At 38.3% G+C, this 23,596-nt stretch overlaps 1 protein-coding gene and 1 long non-coding RNA gene across 38 annotated transcripts in view; one reads left to right on the forward strand and one right to left on the reverse strand.

Annotated features, from left to right (window-relative positions):
* Positions 1–9,795, reverse strand: part of LOC146488333 (uncharacterized) — a 152,380-nt gene extending 142,585 nt beyond the window's left edge. The window contains exon 1 of the long non-coding RNA XR_014867367.1: positions 9,699–9,795. This is a non-coding gene — a long non-coding RNA (uncharacterized LOC146488333). The remainder of the gene's footprint in view (positions 1–9,698) is intronic.
* The window catches only part of LOC146488332 (scavenger receptor cysteine-rich domain-containing protein DMBT1-like), a 248,755-nt gene that overhangs the window by 177,061 nt on the left and 48,098 nt on the right, over positions 1–23,596 (forward strand). For 15 of the 37 annotated variants that reach the window (XM_085123588.1, XM_085123638.1, XM_085123631.1 and 12 more), the window contains 8 exons: positions 425–628; positions 3,077–3,199; positions 3,658–3,769; positions 4,041–4,279; positions 4,828–5,047; positions 6,954–7,106; positions 8,263–8,405; positions 9,041–11,127. The exons of 1 other annotated variant lie outside the window; for it this stretch is intronic. In XM_085123588.1, the coding sequence (XP_084979714.1) occupies positions 425–628; positions 3,077–3,199; positions 3,658–3,769; positions 4,041–4,279; positions 4,828–5,047; positions 6,954–7,106; positions 8,263–8,405; positions 9,041–9,276 (1,430 nt within the window). In that variant the 3' untranslated portion in view covers positions 9,277–11,127. Of the gene's footprint in view, positions 1–424; positions 629–3,076; positions 3,200–3,657; positions 3,770–4,040; positions 4,280–4,827; positions 5,048–6,953; positions 7,107–8,262; positions 8,406–9,040; positions 11,128–13,887; positions 14,125–20,295; positions 20,571–21,174; positions 21,452–23,219; positions 23,507–23,596 lie in introns of those variants that run through there. 21 more of the 37 variants (XM_085123494.1, XM_085123521.1, XM_085123502.1 and 18 more) reach the window with 3 other exon arrangements.

The raw sequence follows: 23,596 nt of genomic DNA on the forward strand, positions 1-23,596 counted from the left end.
ACGGGATGTGCTCGAAACCCACTGGCGAGATCGTGAATTTGCAGGAATTGCAGTTTTTGTTCTGGAGAATACAAATTCTTCAAAATCTCCTAATTCGATAGTTATAAAAACGATGACCCTTCGAGTTTATAATGTGATGAATTGCAATCATAAGCTTTAATTACTGTTATGAATCTGAGGGCAAAAAGTTTATCTACTTTGAGCACTTATCGCAACATGCGATTAAGCCCAAAGGAATCAATTGCAAAAGTGGCTTGTACTCACAGGCTCCTATACGACAAATAGGATACCCCAGTAATTTTGCGCCCGTTTACGTGGAAAGTGGAAATGAAGCGGTAACCTTGTTCAAAGGAACGTTGTGGGGGGTGGGGGGGGAGGGGGCTATTTATTCCAAGTCACTCTAATGAAATGTTCTCAACCACAGATCTACAAATTTCTCCAACCACGTCATCTTCCATGTCCTCAAGGCATTACGCACAGTCAAGTTCTTACGCCCTGCCCATTCCTTCGGACTTCCAGTTGCACGTGTCAGCGGACTGTGCTCAAAACTGTAGGAACACCCCAGGCAGTTACAGCTGCTCATGTGTCAGTGGATATCAACTGGCCTCCGATGGAAAATCTTGTTTAGGTGAGAAGGAAATAACAAAGTCATTCACCTGTGAAACCTTAGAAATGTGACCTTAATTTAGAATATATCCATCGGCGTAGGAAAGAAGCCTGGACAGGATCACACCTCATTGTGAAGACATCCAATATCACTCAATGCAAATGATTCCATATGATCGAGCCTTCAAAATTGTAATTTAAATAAACTAGAAATCTAGTAGGTGACGGTTAATTTGTAAAATTGACCGTGGGATGGGATGCACATCCCTGATACCTGTAAAGCGTAATTCCCATGTCACAACTTATACCAAATTTTGGCTTGGCTTTAAGGTAGAACTTTGCAGGAAAAAAAAAAACCTTGGACAACACTGACTACACACAGAATGATTTCCAGAAACTTTTCTTTTCAACTGAATTACGGAACTCGCCTTATTCGGCTATTCTGAAAGTTTTAACTCTGACAGCGAAATCCGAAAGTAAACTTGAGTCAAATCGTTTGCAAGGTTGTTGATCACGTCACACTTAGCCGCTGGATTGAGTGCAGATGTTTTGCTCAAAACTGTCCACAATCTCACTCACTGCGAAGAATACATGAACTCTCTTTTCTTTGATCATGAGAAATGGGTATTCAAAGTTATCATTTGTATTCCCTTTTTTATTATTATTATTTAAGAAAGTTCTGACGTAGGCAGGAGCAAGTTTCGAAGGAAGCAGGGACACGAAATTGCATCGTTACGATCAACTGAACTGATTTGGTTGATTTGTCATTCTTGACTTCCGCTAGAGTTGTAAATACTGAATAACTTACTGATTCTCACGCACGGTTGTCCAAGATGTTTAAGATGATATTATAATATACACAAATCAAAACTAAACCAGGTACTGAAAGAAAGAGAAAAAAAATGCAGTGTACTGTTTTTGTTTAGTTATCTTTTGATTAGTTCTCTTTTACATCAGTTTCCTTTAGTTTTTTTGTATTACTATGACAGCGTGTTCAGAGCTTAAAGTACCCTAGTCAGCCACACCTTTGTTTTTGTTTATTTGCGAGAGTTTGGCTATTATTTGTTATTCGGAGCATGTCGAAATGAACGAAATCACTGTGAAACTACTGAAGATAATGGAACATACTTTCAGGAACACAACTTACAGTAAAGCAATAAGATTTTCAATATCAATGATTTCGATGGCATCGAAAATGGCGGAGGCTGACTAGGGTCCTTTGACATAGAGAACGTGACCACTTTGCCTTGCCAGATTGCCTCTGTAGGGGGTTCCAGCATTGTTTTCTTTTGGTTTTTGCATTGAAACTGCTGTGAGGTGCGAAAAGCCAAAACCTCTTATTTTTTTTTTTTTTTTTGCAAGTGATCCATCCATTCAAATAAATCAATAGCATATCTGGATTCACCAGATTTTGGCCCGAATGTTCGACAAGCATTAATGTACCAAACTCTCAGTTTTGCGTTTCAGGGCTTTCGCAAGCCTATACCAAAGCAAAACGTTTGAGAGGAGTGCTATTTTCAAATACTAAATTAACAGTGAAATATATTTTTCAGGGCTTCTATAAAAACAGCACACTTGCAAATTGTTTTCTGAAGAACATCCTCAAAGGTTTCGAATAACCTTAAGACAAACAGGAGACTTGATATAATTTAAGCCCTTTGTGAACCTCCTGTCAATTTAGAAAATTATTTTTCAAATTTTCCCAAACCCTCTCCAGTGTTTGGCTACGAAGTAACGCGCTAATTTATTTATTTATTGATCGATTGATTGATTGATTGATTGATTGATTGATTGATTGATTGATTGATTGATTGATTGATTGATTGATTGATTGATTCATACATTCATTTACTAATATCGAAGTATTTTTGTGCGGTTTATGACTCTGCGAGAAAGGCAGATCTTAGGAAGGTCCATTGGAATCCAAAACGAAAATTGGGGGTAGCCACGCATTTTTCAGAGATAATTAAGCAATAATATCTTTAAAAAGCGCCAAAATATGAAGCAATGTATTGGATTTTTTCCTAAATTGAAATTTAATTATCTCTGAAAAATACATGGTTACCCCCAAATTTCTTTTGAGATACCAAAAGCGTTTGCTAAGTTCTGCTTTCTCGGCATAGTTTTAAACCGCGCAAAAATATTCCTGTATTAGCAGGCACCACCCATAGGAAACCCGAGTATCTCGAGATGCGCAGAACGTATGCGCAGTAACAATAGTAGGCACCGTCCTTAACCCGTCGAAAAGTGTTAATTATTATTATTATTATTATTATTATTATTATTATTATTATTATTATTATTATTATTATTATTATAGTAGTAGTAGTAGTAGTAGTAGTAGTAGTAGTAGTAGTAGTAGTAGTAATAGTAGTAGTAGTATTTGTTTAAATGGCGGTACAGTATTAAATGGTAGTATTAAATAACAGTGTTTTTTTTTTACCAAATGAATGTACACAAATTTTCCCAGACATCAATGAATGCTCTATTAACAATGGTGGCTGCAGTCATAATTGCTACAATATTCCTGGATCATTTTACTGTGGATGCCCTGAAGGAACAACTATGGCCGCGAACAATTTGACATGTGTTGGTAAGTAAGGACAGTTGAACGAAATACTTAAAGATTTAACTTCCAGAAAGACTTGCAGACTAACAAGTCCCCTTGTTTGGAGGCTATAATGAGAGCTTTGTTTCAGCAGTCAATGATGGCAATTTCAGCTGGGATTTTTTTCCGAATCAGTGTCCTTTGAAGTGTGCGGTCACTTGCAACTCCCCATGACATCATAAGACACTGAACTAATTACATCGTATATTTTTTATAGTCTCAATCCTTGATTCTTTCTAAAGTGTCCTCACAGAACCGCTAAACTGGACACAAAGGTGAACAACACAGATACAGACTATAATAAAATTACACACGTGAACAGATCTAGAGGACTACGACCACTAGATTTGGTTATTTAAAATCAAAATACGTTTAAGACTTCTCGTTAAGTAATTGCTATCCACCTCATCCCTCCCTCAGCTCTTAACGCTTGTGTTTTATAGAGCCTGGTGTGACTGTTACATGCGGTGAGAACAACATGACGGTGTCATTGGAAAAGCAAACATTCCCATTCTTTAACGTCAGCAGCCTACATCTCCGCTATTCTTCATGCAGGTAATTCCTTACGTTTCTTTTGCTTCTTCGCTTTGTTATTCATCTGGATTTCCGATGTCTTTATCTTCAGTACTTCCACATTCGAAATCAAGAAGGATTGTGCCAATGAAGTTGTTAGTTTAAAAGTATGTAACGTATCTGTTCAATATTTCTTCTCTTTAACCAGCTGCGGTTTAAAACAGTGAAAATACTGGAATGTTATTCACTATAGCCAAGGGAATTTAGCACTAGGAATATTGAACGCGCCAATTTATTTGCGTTTTTTGTTTAGAGCCACACAGAATTCTACTCACTTGCTTATTCACACCCCACTTAATGGCTGTGGAACACAGGTCAATGAGACACAGGACGCTTTAATCTTCTGGAATGAAATCCAGGTGGAAGTGGTTGTTATTGATTATGTCATCACTCGAACGCACGACGTCAGACTGCCATTTTTCTGTAGCTACTCCAGGAGGAAGATGCTGAGTATCACCTTTAAACCTCGCAACGTCTTCTTTGGAGTAGAAGGTATTTTTTTAATATACTTTTTTTTATTATCAAAACTGTTATTTTACTGAGTGTTGACACCAATTGGTTTTTAAATTTTATACTTAATCTCTTGTCTCAAGTTATTATCCTCAAATCAAATCCAGTGTGACTGAAACGAGCCTTATTATTTTGACGATTATCCAAGTGTCTTAAAACATTTAGCAAAAAGGTAACCAAAAAGTATATTTTAAACCACGATGAGCTGTTGTTTGGACATAACCAAGAACAATTTTGAAACATAATCATTATATATATATTTTGGGTATGACTTGTGCATGCACTTCTATTTTAAAAAGTAACGTTTAGCTAAATACAATCTACATGTAATTAGTACTTAGCACACAACGGAAATCTCAATTTTTCAAAGCCACAAACATACAGGCACCTTTCTTGATTGGATGTTCACAGTGAAAAGACCATCGGATTGAGAAACGAAAAATACTACTTGTTTTGTTTTGTTTTGTTTGAAGAAACATATATTATGAATTCGTTTTATGAAGTGCCATTTTGGTTTTTCCATGCTATAGCGGGATATGGAAATTTCACCTTTAAAATGGATTTCTACAAGACTGCAGCATTTGGCACACCCCACAGTCAGTACCCAATAAAAGTGGATCTGAACAAATATGTGTACGTGCAATATAGCGTGGAGTCTAGTGCTCACCTGGTGATTATGGCTGAGAACTGCAAGGCCACCAAGAATGAAAGCCCTTATTCCTGGCCACAATACAGTATTATACAGAATGGGTATGTACAAATGAGATGGGCCTTCTTTAGTTTTACCCTAACTATAACATCAGTTGGTGAATGTCACAAGTTGTTTAAAATGTATATTTGAAGATTAAGTACAAGCCAAATTCCTTTGACGCTCCACTACCAACCGAATACTCTGGTTCTTGTGCTCCCCTCCCTCTCTCAAGGTCGTGCTTTCTTGCAATTCTGCCAGTAAACCTTGCAAACCAAATTTAAGGGAGCGAGGGGGGGGGGGGGGGGGGGGAAGGGAGGATCTGTCCGAAGCAATCTGACTGACTGTACATATTCATTAAAAAAAAATCAAATTCTTAACAAGGAGTAGTTTTTGGAAACACTCATTGGCAGCCTTAGAAACAAAATGATCCTTTCGGTGTATGCCAATTTAGCGAACGTGGCATGATGTACCATTATGGATTTCCACCAAAGTTTGTCACCATCATACAGCAGATGTACGAAGACGCCACCTGTCAAGTGATCCACGACGGGAAACTGACGGAACCATTCACCGTGCATACCGGCGTACGTCAGGGTTGTCTACTCTCACCGACGATTTTCCTGATGGTGGTTGACTGGGTTATGCGACAGTCTACAGCAGGCCGGAGGACAGGTATCCAGTGGACTTTTACTAGACAGCTGGAGGACTTGGACTTCGCAGACGACATCAGCCTTCTCTCCCATAGGCATCAAGACGCACAAGAGAAGCTCTGTCGTGTGGCAGAAGAAGCAGTAAAGACTGGACTCCAAATCAACATTGGAAAGACTGAGGCCATGAGAGTGAACAACAAGCAGCAAGATCCACTACAGCTAAACCAAGAGAACATCAAAGAAGTTGACAAGTTTGTTTACCTGGGCAGCGTCGTGAGTAAAGACGGGGGGACAGACGAAGACATCAAGTGCCGAATCAACAAAGCCAGACACGCCTTCAACACCTTGAGACCAATCTGGAGATCAACAGCCCTCTCACTCCGCAACAAGATCCGCATTTTCAACACCAACGTGAAGTCAGTCCTGCTTTATGGCTCAGAAACGTGGAGAGTGACCAAGACCAGCACCCACAAACTTCAGACTTTTACCAACAGATGCCTCAGAAACATCCTCAACATCAGATGGCCAGAGACTATCTCCAACGAACAGCTGTGGGCAACAACAAATCAGACCCCAATGGAGACTGAAATCAAGAAGAGAAAATGGAGCTGGATTGGCCATACTTTGCGGAAGCCTGAAACCAACATCACCAGACAGGCTTTAGACTGGAATCCACAGGGGAAGCGCAAAGTTGGTCGCCCGAAGCAGACCTGGCGGAGAAGCATTGAAGCCGAGACGAAGTCTACCGGAATGTCGTGGGCCGAACTGAAGAGGACGAGCCAAAACCGAGTGCGTTGGAGGAGTGTCGTTGCGGCCCTATGTTCCTCGAGGAATCCAGAGGCATAAGCAAGCAAGCATTACAGTCCGACTTGCCATTTTTAATAGTCCGCTATTTCGGACTTTATCAATAGTTTCGGAAATTGACTTTTCCCAAATCAGGTTCGAACCAGGAGAACAAATCGGACCCCAACTAGTTCAACAACAAACTTTATTCGAAGAAAGAAATTAACAAAAATTAATATGTACTCTTACTTATTTGTAAACATGTAGACCGGCAAGAAAATACTGTAGTTGCTTCAACAGCTGCACTTATGTTTCTCTAAAACTTTTCTTCTTTCGAGCAGAAATATGTTGGGGCGAAATTTCCTCTTTACTTCGCATTTTAAGCCTTCCAATTAACTTTAAGTTTACCAGGTTAAAAATGCGAGCTAAACGGTTGGCATAAACTGAATGACCTGGCGTGAATTCATTGTTGTATGACTTCACATGTCTTGAACTGAGTAACAAAAATTCAACTGGTACATTTTACCAACAGATGCCCAAGAGATACAACGCTTGATTACAACTACGATCCCAACAGAAGTTTCCAGCGGTTTAAAATCAAAACATTCAGATTCTTCGACGATTACAACACTGTATATTTCCATTGCGAGGTTTTGGCCTGTTACCGCTACTCTCCCAATTCCAGGTAACTTACCCTGATGTTTTTGCCAAGATGCGCATAGTTTATTTAAGTGGGTTCCTCTTGTCAGCCCCATGTTTTTTTGCTTCGATTTTCATCGTTGTTGTCGTCGTTTCTGCCGATGTTGCATTTCCTTTGACTTTCACTTCCATGAGTGCACCATTATCTAATGGTGTTCCGAATACACGTTTGGCAACAATTTGACTTAGGGTACATGTCTAAGCCTGCTGAGGACATGAGTAAAAAGGACGTAACAGCATAAGGCTCTTTCATCGTAAAAGAAATTGCAATGATGTGTGGTTTAACTTATTATTATAATCATCATCATTATCATCATCATCATCATCATTATTATTTGGTTTTTGGTGATTGTTGTTGTTTTGAAACTTTACGCATCTGATAAAATAGAGAGGGGCTCACGATAAGTGTTTCACTCTATAGAGCTGCAGTAGATAACCACTTACGTCCAGAAAATTATTCCTAGAAACTACTAGCATATTAACAATATTCTTGTAATGGAACAATTGACGTCTTAAAGTAAAATGCCTTTTAAAGGTGTCTAGCTATTGAAAAATTTAGCGCAGTTTGAGCATCCGTACATTTCTGATGAAGACTCTGAAAACAGATTGTAGTAGTGGTTCTACACGTAATAAATAATAATTCACAAGTCCCTTAAACTTGACTATATCATTGTGTCGCAGTTTGTTCAAATATAGGGATAAAAATTGGCGCCCACCACGTTCTTTAAGGAGTAAACGACCAAGCTTTTCTCTCCTAAGCGTAGCCTCAAATCAAAATTGCAATGTTTTTATGTGTGCGCGCTAGTGCGCGTGCTAATGATGCAAGAAATTATTTTTATTTATGATGCACACTGCTATTCATTGGAATAATCGTAACTGTACGCCCTTTCCCAGTAATCCATATTTTTTTTGTATCTACTCCATTCGTACCTATCGAAGGGCTCAACTTTTACCTGCCGCTAAGTGTTAACTAACCTTCGAACAATGTACTAAGTTTACAAGTTCCAGGAGGCAAAAAATAAATAAATAAATAAATAACAACAATAAATATCAATCTGGAATTAGAAAGGAAAAAGACGTCTCAATTAAGATTCTGATCCTCAATTGTTTCAATATCTAAATTAACGACTTAAATTTCACAGGTGCAGCAGGAGTTGCTTGAACAACAAAAAGAGAAAGCGAAGAGAAGTGACCCGTGATAAGGTGGAACACGGAGAGGGCACAACTAAGACAGTTCTTACAGGGGGACCAATACTGATCACTGAAGAGAAACAAAATACTGGAGGTAAATCAATTAAGATAACTTCAATGAACAATGGCTTCCCCAATGAAGCGTATTCCATTAAAGGAACTTGCAACGTTCAGACAAAGCTGAAGAGTTCATAACATTGGTTAGTTACCGTTAGTCGAAAGAAAGAATGCACCAAATTATTGGATAACCATCTAATACAAAAGTATTCAGACAGTTTCTGCAGAAACTTCCGACTCCATCCATAAGGTTGACGGTTTGCTACAGCCTAGGTATTCAACTGGTTCTGTTGAGGAAGCCATCACTGAAATATAGACTTCTCTCCTGCTACTTTATAGTCTACAACTGAAAACATAGATCATAGCCTCCGTTTTTTGAATCCACAGAAAATTTATTAGTCGTTAATTCATCATGCTGTTAACGTTTCTCGATCTTTCTTCTTTATATATTTTTTACTTCTTTTAATGGCATAATAGAACAAAAATTAGCAATTTACACAAGTTACTACGTACACGAAACATAACTTAACACTTCATAAATTTCTCGTAATGATTACGAAATAAATACAGTGCTTAGATTACAATACCTACATTACAAAATAACTACAAAAAATAATAATAATTAACTGTCCTCGATTCTTCTAAAGAACTGTATGTTTTCGTCGTTCCTAGATACCGGGCAAAGCAATAAACAAGCTGCTCTGATTGGAGGAGTGGCTGGTGCCAGTGGAGTTGGCCTGATTGCTATCATAGCCCTGGCGGTTCTCTTCGTCAAGTATCGCATCGCAAGGCGATTGATGAATAGAAACAAAGTGGGAGATCTGTACACCACCCAAGATGAGCAATTGAGCAGGCGAAACGCTTACATCCAGGAGGATGACATGATCGAAAGGGAAGACTCGTTTTAGGAGAGTGCAAATATCTTTTTACTTACCAGAAAGCTAGGATAGTGTTTTGTCAACTCTTATTTGCACATTTAGGCTATGCGCTTAGGTTGCATTTCAGTTTTCTCCTCAATGTTGCTTGAAATGCTTGGAAATTTAAGTAATTTCATGAAATTTTCATTCTGTAGTTTTTACTTGACTATAAAAATTAGCGAAAAAAACGGAACGACGTTTCGGTGTCATCTTGGCACCATCAAGTAAAGAATGTAAGAAAAGATAATTTATACAGAAAGTAAAGGTGGGAAATAGAATAAATTAAATTAAAAGTAATAGTAACTGACCAAGCCACCTGTGATCAATCAACAGTAAGTGTGTTGTGTATAAGTTGGTATGTGATCTGTGTGATGCAGATTACGTCGGCTTTACCAGCCGTCACCTACACCAACGCATTCATTTGATGGGCATCGGTTCTCCGCCATCAGGAAACACCTGAAGAATGATCACCAAGTTGACACAATTGGCAACCCGACAAGCAACTTCCCCATCCTAAAGAAATGTCAGGGAAAGCTTGATTGCTTAATCTTTGAGATGCTTTGGGTCCGCAAGAAGAAACCGAGTCTAAACACCCAGTCAGGAGACTCCATTCGCTCGAAACTATTTGTCTTAGTTACCCAGTGAACGGACATAACTCTCACTTTTTAACACCTCTCTGAATGAACACCGGGCAGTTACTTTTAATCTTACTTTAATATATTCTATTTCACTCCTTTACTTTCTGTATAAATTATATTTTCTGTTACATTCTTTACTTGATAATCGTGCCAGGAAGACACCGAGACGTCGCTCCGTTTTTTTTTTTTTTTTTTTTTTTTTTTTTTTTTGCTAATTTTTATAGTCAACTGTATTTCTAAATTTAATGTTATTAGTTCTTACTTGGTGGGCAAAACAAATTTGTTGATTGTGATTTTATCTTCCTTGCTCACATAACAGTGAGTACTAAAATAACATCAAAGGTTTTGCTATCAACTAAAGGATGAGAATAGGAAATAAAAATCACAATGGTAACGAATTCCAAGTATCTTAATTAGGGGTATCCACAAAACGCATCCGTATTTGGCCAATACAGCACATATATATTCAGAAAGCTGTATGTTAGAATTGGTTATTACTTTATATTATATTTACTTTTCTACTAAGTAACAATGTTGCTGTCTCGTAATGACGCTATTTGCGTTCGTAAGCTTTCCGTTCTCTGAATTTAACTTCTCTTTTAACCTGTTTCAGGCGTTTAGCACGGGAACGGCACGAAGAAAATTGCGGTGCGAACAATAACGCGAGTCGATTTTCGTTTGTTCCCACAATCACAACGCCTGTAAAAGGTTACATTCCTATTACTTCAAGTTGTATTAGCTGACTTGTGCATTGCTTATAGAATGCATTAGCACCAGGGAAGAGTTCACGAAGAAACCGAAGCATAGCTTATCCATATCAACAGTTTTGCATTGCATGACTGAATTGTAGAAAACCAAATAATCAAGCTGGTATTGTTTAACCTAGTAAATAAACTAATTATATTTAGTGGGACCACCTAAATTGGATTTAAGGGCTGTTAAAAGAGGTCGGTTTTCATTTACGATAGAAAACTTGAGCGAGTCTGCGAGTAGTCTAACGCGCTTATATATGGTTATATATTGAATACTGTTTTGTGTAAGTTTTCTTTTTCCATGTATAACAAGGAAAGGAACTACAATATACCTATTTTTCTACTACTGCACTCGACATGTTTGCACCCTCCAGCTGAAAGCTGGATACATGATATATATGTAGTTTTGCAGGCACTTCTATCTACTTCAATAAAACATTTAGTTCACCAAATATTACCGTGTGAATTGTAGGGTTATGCGAAGTGGAACGTAGATGGAGTAGCAGTCAAGTTATTGTTATATCTCTTACCCCCCAACACTCCCGGCTCCCACCTCACCCCTCCACCCCTAACACAATGTAGTGTGCGCTTTTACTCATTAAATGATTGTGCTGAGTGTTTCCCTTGTTAAACAAAGGCTTTTAGTAGCCATTTGACCAAGCCTAAACAGATTCTTGCTCCTCAAAATATGCCTCAAATGGACACTCCATTGTCTACCAAACTTTAAAAACTTCAAAATCGCGCATCGCGTATCCTTTAAAAGGCAAGTTGCGGTACCAATCCTGACCCCTTTATCGATAAACTTGGCGGACAGAAAGTCGAAAAGCAGAGAATATTTAATAAAAGTACAATGGCCTATAAGTGACTCAATGGTTTGGCACCTGGCAGTGACTTTCCAAATTTACTAACAATAACCATATCTCCAGTTACATCCCAACTGGAAAACTCACAGTACCTCTGCCCCGCACAAATTTCATGAAGAATAATTTCAGCTACTCTGGGACAGTCCTTTGAAATGACCTTCTTGATGAGCTGATAAGAAATTAGTATAAGAGATAAGTAAGTATAAGAGATACAGGAGGGAAGGTGCTTTTTCTTTCCGAACGCTGGCTAGGTGTAGACATATTGGCACAAATGGCGTTATAATCACCTCTATCAACAGCGTCAACGCACCCCAGTTAGCAAGCTAGGTTTGTGAGACGTCACTGAGCACAGAGAGACCTAGAATCATCGCCAAAACTCTTAATATGATTGCTAAGTCTTTCCTCGCTTTTACTTTCTTAAAGTTAAGTGACCCACGACCACACCCGCAGTCACCGCCAAAACTCTTAGGAAGATTTCTTAGTTTTACCCTGGCCTAATTTTCATCCTCTCCCCCCTGTGTTAAGGTTGAGTTTGAACTGGAAATCTTTACGTAATGGTTTTTGTGGGGAATCCAACATTTAACAGAAAGGTGTGAAAACGATAAACAAAGGCGAAAGTAAATGTAACTAATAAAGATTGCTATACAGGACTTGTTTTCAAACTTTCCCAACAGAAATTGGCGAGGATTGTAAGCTTAAATGTCATTTCTTTAATTGTTTCAGCAACTGATTGTACATACACCATGTAGTGATCTATGCAGTATGAATCCATAATCATTTAGACATTTAGACGATCTCCAATAGTTCTTAAACAACATCGCGGGAAATGTTCGGATACTTTAACTTCTATTTTACTGGATTTATAATTGGACGAGGCGTGAATGAATCATCTTACATCTCATTCAGCCTCAGTGGATCAGGGAAATACTTGAGACAATAAATTATATAGACTGATCCTTACTGCAGTAAAAAAAACAACAATAACTACAAAAACAAAAAGTTAGATATATAAATTGAAATCGTATATGCATTAAAATTACCTGACACTTTGGTTTGCGAAAAAAAAAAAAAAAAAAAAAAAAACCTTCTTCCGATTTACCAGAATAACAAAAATAAAAATAAATAAAAGTTTAAATATAAAATAGATGGAACTGATAGGTCAGTAGCTGGGGCGGGAGAAGTGTTCGCGGATGCTATTCCTTAGAGCTTTCTTACGCTTCTTCGCTTTTTTTTATGCAAGCAAACGTCGCTAAACTTGGTGTCTTCCCTTTTTTTCCCAATACTCAGTAAGCTATCTTATCTTATTTTGCGATAGATAGGTCAGTCTGGGTCATCTCTTCCAAGCCACAAATTGAATTAAATTTATTTTCATTTGCATGTTTTGAGATACCTTGTTACAGATTGAATTAGTAACATTAGAACGTGTTAACGACCACATGTCGTTCCTCTCTCTGATGGGTAGGTTTTTAAAAGACTAAAAAATGTTTATATACTGCAGCCCTATTTATTACAACAAGTATGACTTTCCCCATCTGCTTAATTTTGCTTTCTTGATTCAATGCAAGTAATGAACAGCTATGCAAGGTTTCAAAACAAAATAGTTTTTCATGGAATCTGACCGCAATGCCCTCCACACTTATGCAAATGGCATTCCTCAATTATTACGAAAATGTGGGTCGCAAGCATGCAGTGAGTAAAGTATTTTTCACATGTAGATATGAAAATATCATGTCCTAACTTATTAGTTCTCGCTTTTAAAAACCTTTAGGATCCGACGTTTGCAAGAAATTACCAAAGAGCATTAACATGAAACTGTTTCCCGAGAGTAGATATCGTGCGCTCTGCGCTTAATTGAACCTGTCAAGTGCGGCCTGTCAATTGGGATTTTGAGCTGCTCGACCATTTCCACGAAACATCTTGAGCGACCATTTATGCGATAAGTATAGCGTTCCAACCCTCGAGCTGACACAAGGCATCTGCCATGGACATTTCACGAGAAGTCGTTAGTAGGGGCGTTTCTTAAACGTCAACTTAATCATAAATCCTCACATTGAAACATTAAACAATTTTCCGAAAAAAAGGTTTTACCATCACCTGTACCTTAATATTTATGAGCAGGCTACAAACTGCACAAAGTTTTTTGTAGGAGAGCATAGGTCATTACTTTGCCAAATGAGATATGAACCATAGTATATCATGGCACATTTTTTTTTTTCTTGTTTTTATTGCTAGCATTCAACCATACGAGCTTCGGATTGGCTCTCGTCTTTAACGCCTGATTATTTGGCATACTTTGCCTTATTGAGTTTGATTGACAACCTAGACAGAATCTAGAAAGAGGCACTCCCTTCGATACTCTAACAGAGACTTCGGCGTCCTTGGTGGGTCGAAGTTGCGAAGTTGACTTCGTAAACTGAAAACGTGGTCGAATTTACTTTTCCCAAAATATTCTGATCTGTCATGGAAGGCTGGGTCAAGAGGCGTCTTGTTTTCTTCTTCGCCATACAGTGGATTTCATTAGCTGAAGCATCACACTTCCGGCATGGAAGCATAGCGTGGGCTCCAGACAACTCCAACAGAAACATGGTATGTATATGTTGCTTAACTTCTTGAATTCAATGAGTTACTTTCTGGAGTATAAAGTGATCACGACTGATCACATAAAAGGACTACTTAGGCAGATTTAATAACAGAATGGCAGCTCTTAATCAACTCATAACTTGACAGAAAATTACCGTTCGAGTACAGTTTCATACAATAACTTGGAAGTTTCGGTCATTTTTACCCCGCTGGACTATCTTGTAAGGTGACTGAGTGAGACGTAACTGCCCTCCAAAGTTTAAACATTTCTTAGAAATACAAACGATCGCGACAAACGTGCTGTATATGCACTTAAAAATGAAGTTGATATCTTCGCTTCTGCGCTTACCATTACCATACTCTAATAAAGCTTTTGCACGACAAACTATTAAATTTCCTTCTAAGTCCTATTTCTCAGTAACATATAGGGGCTGAGACTGGAGTTTTGAACCTTTACAGATCACATTTGAACAAATTTAGAGTTCTAGGGAAGACAAAGGCACTACGGTACTCGATTTAACAAGAAAAGAAGCTGTGGAGTACACCATTCGGTCTAACCGCTTTACTCTTCGCGTAATTGTCAACATGCTTTTGACGCGGGTACTCCCATTTTCGGATGTCCGGAATTGCCCACTCTCTGATAAACAGATTGAGAAGAAATCTACGTTTCCAGTACAACACTTCTTTAGACAAACAATATCATCAGGTGCAAAGATCGAAATAAACCTTGAGATAGCAAACGTTACTTGTGGTTGAAAGCAGTGCGGAGAACCAAAGCGGATGATTTGGCTACATGTGAAATTAAATCTGACACTTGCGTACGGGTTAAAATGCCTCTCACTTGCAAGACTGAATGATGTATGTTTTGTTTTGCTTTCTTTATGCAATTTCTAAGTGGAAATCACGGAAGGTAACCTCTCATTCTAATACTGAACAGAACATTCTTACTATACTTTAAAATATGTTAGTAACTCAGAACATAATGAATTTGTGTCAGCAAGAATGGTGAACGCTTCCATTTGTTTTCGTATTGAAGCAATATTCCCTGACTTTTATCTTGTGGCAAGCTCAATATAGCGCATACTTGAGCACTGAAACGCTATTTAATATTATATTATTACAACGTTGGACGTGGAATCATTCGGCTTAATGCAGTTGTAAACGAATAAATTCGCAGACATCGTCATTTGTCTTTTAAACAATGGTTCGTTGATGTTGATTTTCTGTCATAAAAAAAGAGTTACATTTCAAACTTATAAACGAAAGTAATTTTACGCCTGTCAAAGTGATTTAATGAGTATTAAGACATGTGACAACCCTTGTGCAAGTACCGAGAACTATTCGGCAGACTTAGTGATATAAAAACCCGGCCACTGAACACTGAATAAAGCTCATTTACCCGGAATGTCAGCAGGAGAAAAAAAGTCACTGATTTAGGCCCCTTTCGATATATTAAAATTCAACTTGACAGCGAGGCCAAGAGTTCACAAACGAAGGAAATTCGATAGTCATGTTTATTCGTTTCTGTAGTTGGTGTCCTTTGGACTTCGATATCAAGTTGAATTTTAATTATGAAAGGACCCTATTTAAGAGTTCTCTTGCACGTACTGTGATATTCTGATTTACTCGAATGATAATCATTTGAAAAATATCCGAACTTTTTCCTGTGTTATTGACCGATCTAGAGTGCACTTGCAGTGAGAATCTTTCTGTACAACATCAACGCCAAAGTATCACTTAAGCTTATATAGCAGGCGTAAACTGTCAAAGAGATAACCAGATGTTACAGCGACTTTTCTTTTTTCTTGGAAAAATAAAGAGCTGTCGAGTTTAAACGAAACCACATGGTATATCATGGAAAGACAAATGTCCTGACGTTACGCGAAGGGTTCATAAACACAAGACAAAACTCACATTATTGGTTCAAAGTTAAAGTTTTCCTTGCTCTAGAAGCACTCTTTATTCACAGTTACAAATCAGTTGCAACTGTGGGATACAATTGTGTTTTTCATCAGTAAAAGTTGGCACGAAGCCGTTTCGTAGGGCTCATAATAGTTGTTTTCGACAGTGCTTGAAAATAAAAACAAAAAATAGTTTGGGGTGACTTAATGCCCCTTATAAACCCCTGTACTTATCTACATAGAAACAAGTCAATATAAAGGGACATTTTTTTTCCCGAAAGGGCGGGGGAGCGTGGAAAGAGAGCTTAATAAAAAAGTGATTCTTTGCAATTTCGTTATACATTATACATGATATTGGTTTTCGTTTCTCTGTTTGTCTGTTTGTTTGTTTGTTTGTTTATTTAATTAATTATTTTTTTTTATTTATTTATTTATTTATTTATTTATTTATTTATTTATTTTTATTTAGTTATTTAGTTATTTATTTACTTATTTGTTTTTTTATTTATTTATAACTCTCCAAACCTCTGGGCTATAGAGTTATATATGTATTTATTCTAAAGATGAACACAAATTTGCAGTTACTGCAGCTTTTTTAAAGCTCCAATTTCACTGGACTGGAGTCTAAAAATGACCTTTTCAAGGACATTAAAGTCTCGATATAAACATTCTAGCCTTTGGGTCTTGAAAAACAGATTTCGTTCATTTCTTGTATGTAAAGAGGCGTTTATTTAATTACTAATACTAAAACTGAAGTATTGCGAATTTCAACTGATTTTTGCTTCATCCCTTAGAATGGCAGTGAGGGCTTATTAATTAACAACTCAAAGATCAATTCAACAAGAACTTACAAACTCAAGAACATAAAATCTCCACAGTCAGCTATATTACACCATTTAAATTTATCTAAGCAAGCAAGTAGCAACATTTTCGAACCGAAAGATCAAACAATCGAAAATAGCTCAACTTGAACTTTTCTTTTAAAATGGGTCAGTGATACTCAACCAAACCAAGGCAGCTGTAACATAGCAACCACGAAAATTGTCAGTAAAGAGAAAGAAACCTTGCGGCTCTTAAGTGGAATCTTTATAGCTACGTGAACTTGCCTAATTTCGACGATCTTCAAGTTTCTGCCTCCATTTTGAGGGACTCTTCAGCATGAAGCGTTGTAGCCACCGAGATATTTTTGTACTGTTAGACGGGAAATCATCGCTAAATGCAGTCGTAAACGAATAAATTATTTGTCTTGTAAACAACGGTTCACTGATGTCGAGTTTCTGTCAGAAAAAAAAGCATCACATCTCAAGCATCATATAGATGAAGAGAATGTTAGATATTTCAAAGTGAGATAACGAGTATTATTACAAATACGTTTTTCGACTGGAGAAGAACGCGTCACGTGCCACTCACTAACTCCCTAGGAAACCAACAACTTTAACTTTCGACTCGCACGTGATCATGTCATGCACCTTGAAACCGCGGCAAATTTTGTGTGCCAGCCCGCGTCAAGAAAATAGATTTTTTTGCAGTCATGGCAGCTAAACACTTTCAAACAAGAACTGAGGAAGAAATTCAAGACCTTCTTCGGGACAAAAACTAAAAAACTACTGACAAGGCCACCCACAATGCCGTGAAAACGTTGAGAGACTTCTGTTTTGCAAAGAGCAAGATTTGGACGAAAGCTGTCAAAAATTTGCAATAATTAAAAGTCGTAAGGTGACTCTCGTATATAATTTATTTATTTCTTCAAGTTAGGAGGTATAACAAAACAATTAACGACTGGCCCCACGCGAAACAGTGAGTTCTATTCGGCCCCTCGAATCTCAATGTTCCCCGAGGCGGCTTAGGGTCTCGGGGATATCACTGTTTCCCTTAAGTGTTTATTAACGAACTCTGGCTGAATTGTCAGCTTGACCTAAATCCTTTTCACGGATAACATCTGACGGCAACCTTTGTACAAGTACTGACAACTCTTCAGCAGCTCATTCTACCCGAAGTGTCTATTGGCGATATTAATAAAGAATGCCACTGATTTACTCGAATAACAAGATGCCTATACTGGCATAAACGCGTGATGCTTTAGCTGATTCATTTATTGCGTTCGACGAAGGAAGAACGCTTCCTAATCTTCTGGGTTGCCTGTTATCGCGTAGGTTCCCTGTGCACGCAAGCGAAAGCTGACCTGTGTTTTTTCGTGCCATCATTCATTCATCGTTCACCTTTTCGGCGCCATTTTGAATGACGTCACAATTTGGTTGTGCAAAGCATTCTGCCTCGTGCTTCGCTGGATCATGGAGTTTGTGTAAAGCGGCCAGCAGACTATGTTCGTCTCACAACTCAAGGTTAGAGGTTTTGTTTCTTTCACTCTTCGACGAACAAGGACATAATATACGGGATCATTTGCAAGAACAATACGGTAGGCATCAGGGCATCCCGCGTAAAAAGATACCCGACCGAAACCTACACACGTCATGCCCTGCGGGCATTCCGTGTAATTAGTGTACAGATTTGTGGCTACGAGGAAGAAAAAAAAAAGAAATCGACCCGTTTTTAGACACGGTATGCCCCTTCAGGGCATCCGCGTAATAAATAATTAATTAAAAATACACAAACTTTTTGGTATGTGATTGACAGAGTTCACGTGCAGTGAGGTGCTTTCCGTTCAATTGCAACATCAACCCCGTAAACTGTCAAAGAGATAACCAGATCAGATATTACAACGTTTTTCTCTTGGGGGAAATAAATGTACTGATGTTATGAACTCTTTTGACACACGCTTTTCCAGGGAATATTTTTAAAGCCGTCTAAAAAACTCGCAGCACCTGTTTTATCGGATCTAAAACCACTCGGCTGCGCCTCTTGGTTTTAAATCCCGATAAAACTCTGCTGCTCGTGTTTTAAACATTTTAAACATGTGTGCATTCGTTTGTTAAAGTTGGCTTTGGTAGGGAATAGGTTCAAAACAATGTTGTTGCTAGTGGTGTTGTGTTGTTTTTGGTGGTGGTGGTGATGGTGGCGTTGGTGGTGATGGTGTTGTTGTTGTTGTTGTTGTTGTTGTTGTTGTTGTTGCTGTTGTTGTTGTTGGTGTTGGTGGCGGTGGTGTTGGTGGCGTTGGTGGTGGTGGTGATGGTGTTGTTTATGTTGCTGTTGTTGCTGTTGTTGTTCAGTGTTGTTGTTGGTGTTGGTGGTGGTGGTGTTGGTGGTGATTGTATTGGTGTTGGTGTTGGTGGTGTTGGCGTTGGTTGTGGTGGTGGTAAGGTAAAGTAAGGTAAAATCTTTATTTACACACGGTGTTTAATTTCCTTCAGGACTATACAATATTTAATTTAAATAAATGTAATCACCTAAGTTAATTTAAGTTAAAGAATTATGATTTTGACAGTAGTCTTAGATTTCCAACCGAAACAAATCCCAATTTACAGTATGATTGGCCTGAGTGGTTCGTGTGGAGTTCCTTAAACATGTATGGAATCCATTGTAACTCGCTTTCAACCTATATTTTTACCAACCACGAGAAAATCAGGTCAATTATGTTAGTGCCTATAAAGTAAACAACAGGTGATTATGTGGGTGCGCATGTACCATACCATTCTAGACAAGTTTGGGCCAGCCTTCCAAATCCATTGTTTCCTACGATGACGTCACTATTTTGGCTCTACTAACCTATTCATAGCTATAAAGTCACCTTGAGGGTTGATCGTTGATCCATCCTGATCCACCCGAGGTAGAACCCTCATTCCGTATACTACTCTCGCACACACACAAAAGACGTCGGAGGGCGATTTGCAACGGTAAGGAAAATCCATGTCCATTTTTAAACTCAGGCTTTCCTTTGTAAGCGCGAGTAACAAGTTCCTCTATTTTATGTATTCATAACCATTTCTGGATTTGTTACATTTCGTCGCAATAAGGCAATGGTAACTAAGAAACAAACAGCAAATGTGAAAGAGGGTGTCTCGTTGTATCAACACTACGTTTAGGCTAAGATATTTCTTAAAGGTTGAAGTGCACTTTATAATCTAGCTCGAGCTGTGCAGTATCTGAGAAAAAAATTGTTTTATACCATTTCTGAACTTTTTAACCTGGTTACTTGTTTGAGTGCGAATAAATCAAATTGTGTTCTCACTGCTATTTTTTTTTTTTTATTCACGCTGTGTCTAAATGTTAACTGGGGATTAAATGGTTAAACGTTGTATTTCCAGAGTTAGCATGTCGTTAAGTGTTCGATTTGTATCAGAACAATTTTCTTTAGTTCATTTTTCTACGTATTTATTAGGTTCAGTTTACTTTCCGTCTGGCCTTTCGACGATCATATTCCTCTTCATACAACTGTGATCAGAGTACCATAAGCAGCGGCCATTTAATTGGTTCCGGAGATTCATGGAGAGCACAATGTGCCAACTATTACGGCTCTGACCCCCAGTGTCATGGAGGAAATATCGCAGATACCGGATTCCGGTGTACTGACTATAGTGTCGTTGAGGATTGGTCAATGGGTGAAAACAACTTCACTCACAGCTTCCCTTCCATCCACAAGGAATGGGTCGTGAGGTATGTGATTATATCTGAAGAGGACATAATTGATTCTCTTTATAATATATAGAAAAAAAAACAGCAACCCCTAAATCGTGCTAAGTAGAAATATGGTATAACATTTCGTTGTTTTTTGATGTTCACGTGACCTGATGTTGCCATGGAAACAAGAAATTGGCAGCCATATACTTTTCACCGTTTTTCACTGGTTTTATTATTTTAGGATTAATATAATTTAGGCGGTTTTTTGAGCTTTTCGGTGAACAGTACAAATCCAAATTAAGAGACCCCCTAAAACGGCTGTAGAGATAAAGTAATTACCTCGTCATATGACGTCATCGACCGAGTTTTCGGGTCTCAAAAAGTTTTGTACACACTTCAAAAAATTTGGTTTTGTAAACTCATTGTAGCTTAATTCGCTTTCCCCACCCCTGAGGTCCAGGAGATCAAAAACGACTACAGGCTAATTAAGAATAGTACATAACTCAGAAAATATGGACATAAGCTTTACTTGGGAAGTATAACGGACTGGCGTTCTCTTATTGTACGCCTGTCAAGGCAAATGGTTTCCATGTTGCTAAATGATTAGCCGGGAAATTTCCCTTCCTTGTCTGTCTTATAGTTACACCAGCTGCTGTTGGATATCGTTATCCCGGTATGGCAATGGTAACTGGCTTGTTTCGGCCGTAGTAAACCTAACTCGAAGATCCGACAACGGAAAGATCAATTCTTCCCCTGTCTCAAGAAGCCCTGCCATTGTACGATGGCAAGAGGGGTGTCCACAGTTCCTTCGAATCCCAGTTGAGGACCCCGATGGAGACTTAGTGAAGTGCCGCTGGGCAAAATACTCGGAGTCTTCCCTTAATCCTGACAGTTTTCCTTATGGCATTCTCGACGAGGTACTCGTTATTGGAATTATTCAATAATTCATTGATTTACCCATTAATTCATCCCTCCATTCATTCAACGATCCATCCAAACATACCATTCCAATCACACTTGTCTTGACCGGAAGCCGTTGGACAGGGAGGGGGGGGGGGGGGGGAGGGGATAATGTAGCCGCGCAGATTTGAGCTTTATTACTTATTCAATATTTGCGCATGCGCCATCAATCCTCGTGACTTTTTCAGAAATTTATCCTTGACTTACAACTACTTAGTGTAGAAGATGAGTGGTCACTAAATTTGATGTCACCATGGCACGTAAAAATTTTGTTGGGCTTTTCTTACTGCGCATTCTTACTGTGCATAACTTCTTACAACAAACGGCCAGCCCCTAACCCTTCAATTTGTTTTCTTTTGGTAGATTTCCAGATCTGTGAAGAACTCATTTTCGAAAAATTTGTTTTAGAAATATTGAATCCTTTTTATTTTACGAGCGCTAATAGTTACTGAAATTTTTAAATTTTTGCGCGCTTTAAGCCCCGCTGGACAAATTTTTGTCTCGTGGGCTCATTAGGAACGAGCCAATGAGAAGCGTCCGATATTTGACACTTTCTTAGCTGTGACGTAAGAAAAGGACATCAGAAGGATTCAGAAGGAATCTTATGCATGCTGATTCCTTTCTCTACATTTCGAGAGTTGCTGCATCCAAAAACCACACATTTTCCAACCATTTTCTCTGGTTACAATTGAAGCATTACCGCGAATCTTCGGATATTTTTGCACGATGTCCTTTTCTTACGTCACGTTCCATATTTGGACCAATGCGAACGATAGGTGAAGACTGCCTTCACTTCTAGCGTTCGTAAAACAAAAAGGATTCAATATTACTCAAAAATGTCTTCGAAAATGAGTTCTTGAAAGATATGGAAATCTACCAAAAGAAAACAAATTGAAGGGTTAGGGGCACTTTAACCAAATACATATTCGTTTTCTTCTCCTAAAGGAACACCATTTCCTACTTTTTTCTCGTTATTTTAACTTGACGGTTATCCTCATAAAAACTTCAAATTTCGACAGTCATCGTCACAACCACGAGCTTGCTCACTATTTGCAGAAATGAAATAGTCATACTGAGAAAAAACATGAAAGAAACATTCAGTTCGGATCAATATGGCTTTATATCGTGCTTTCCTGCAAAGAAATTTGTCTTTAATTGCTGCCTTTGCTTCATACATTTTATGTATAACGTTTCTTTTTTTTTTTTCTAATTTCTGTTTAGTATGTAATTCTGTTTCTACCAGACATGGAAAGAACTGATTAAATACACCAAGAGAGGGGTAATAATAGCCCTTTCGCGGTCACGATAACCTATCATTTTTGCCGCATTTTTAAATAATGCATATTAGCATTGGAAAACTGTTCATGGCAAATTTTATTTCGAGAGAATCACCTTTATGAACAAAACTAAACTTTCTCACAGAAACTTTTAGATTTTGTTAGTGTTTTCCTATTGGTTCTGATAACGTTTTGGTCAGTTACGGTGGTTTTTTGAAGCGAAATGAATAATTCAGCGACAGGCTATCAGGATCCACTAAAATAGAAGGGTGCAGGTCAACTGCTGTTTGGTGTTTAGGGTCCTTGCAGCTACGAAAACGCTTAACTTAAGGTGCTTTCTCCGTTTGCAGGTCGGGAAAATATTTGGTTTGTGACTTGGAGTTCTGAAGTAATGGCGTAAAACCCATGGACTTTTTCCACTTACATGTTTGCATAATTTTTGTTGCAGAGAACTTGTGTGCTTTCATATAACGGGACAAAAGGAGTAGCTGGAACATACGCTGTGGCACTCACTTTAGAAGACTTTCCAATCGGAACTGTTAACTTCCTCAGTGCCAGTCCATTCAGTGCTGTTGGGTTACAGTTTCTTGTGATAATTAGTGGGCAATATGGTTCCTGTAGTAATGTACCTGTCTTTACTGCTTCTACTCCGAAGGATGGTGAATGCTCCGAGGTGCAGATTGGATCAGCATACAGGGCAGTCATTGAGGTCAAGCTGGCAGACCTCTCAAAACAGTATGTGTCTAAAGAAAAAACAGCACACTGAAAAATCACTAAGCTGTCGGCCTTTCCTGCTGTCAGTTGATATCAAAATTTGCAGACCTC

This window comes from Pavona decussata, unplaced genomic scaffold, assembly GCF_977016875.1.
Source record: "Pavona decussata unplaced genomic scaffold, jaPavDecu1.1 SCAFFOLD_11, whole genome shotgun sequence".
Classification (NCBI taxonomy): Eukaryota; Metazoa; Cnidaria; class Anthozoa; order Scleractinia; family Agariciidae; genus Pavona; species Pavona decussata.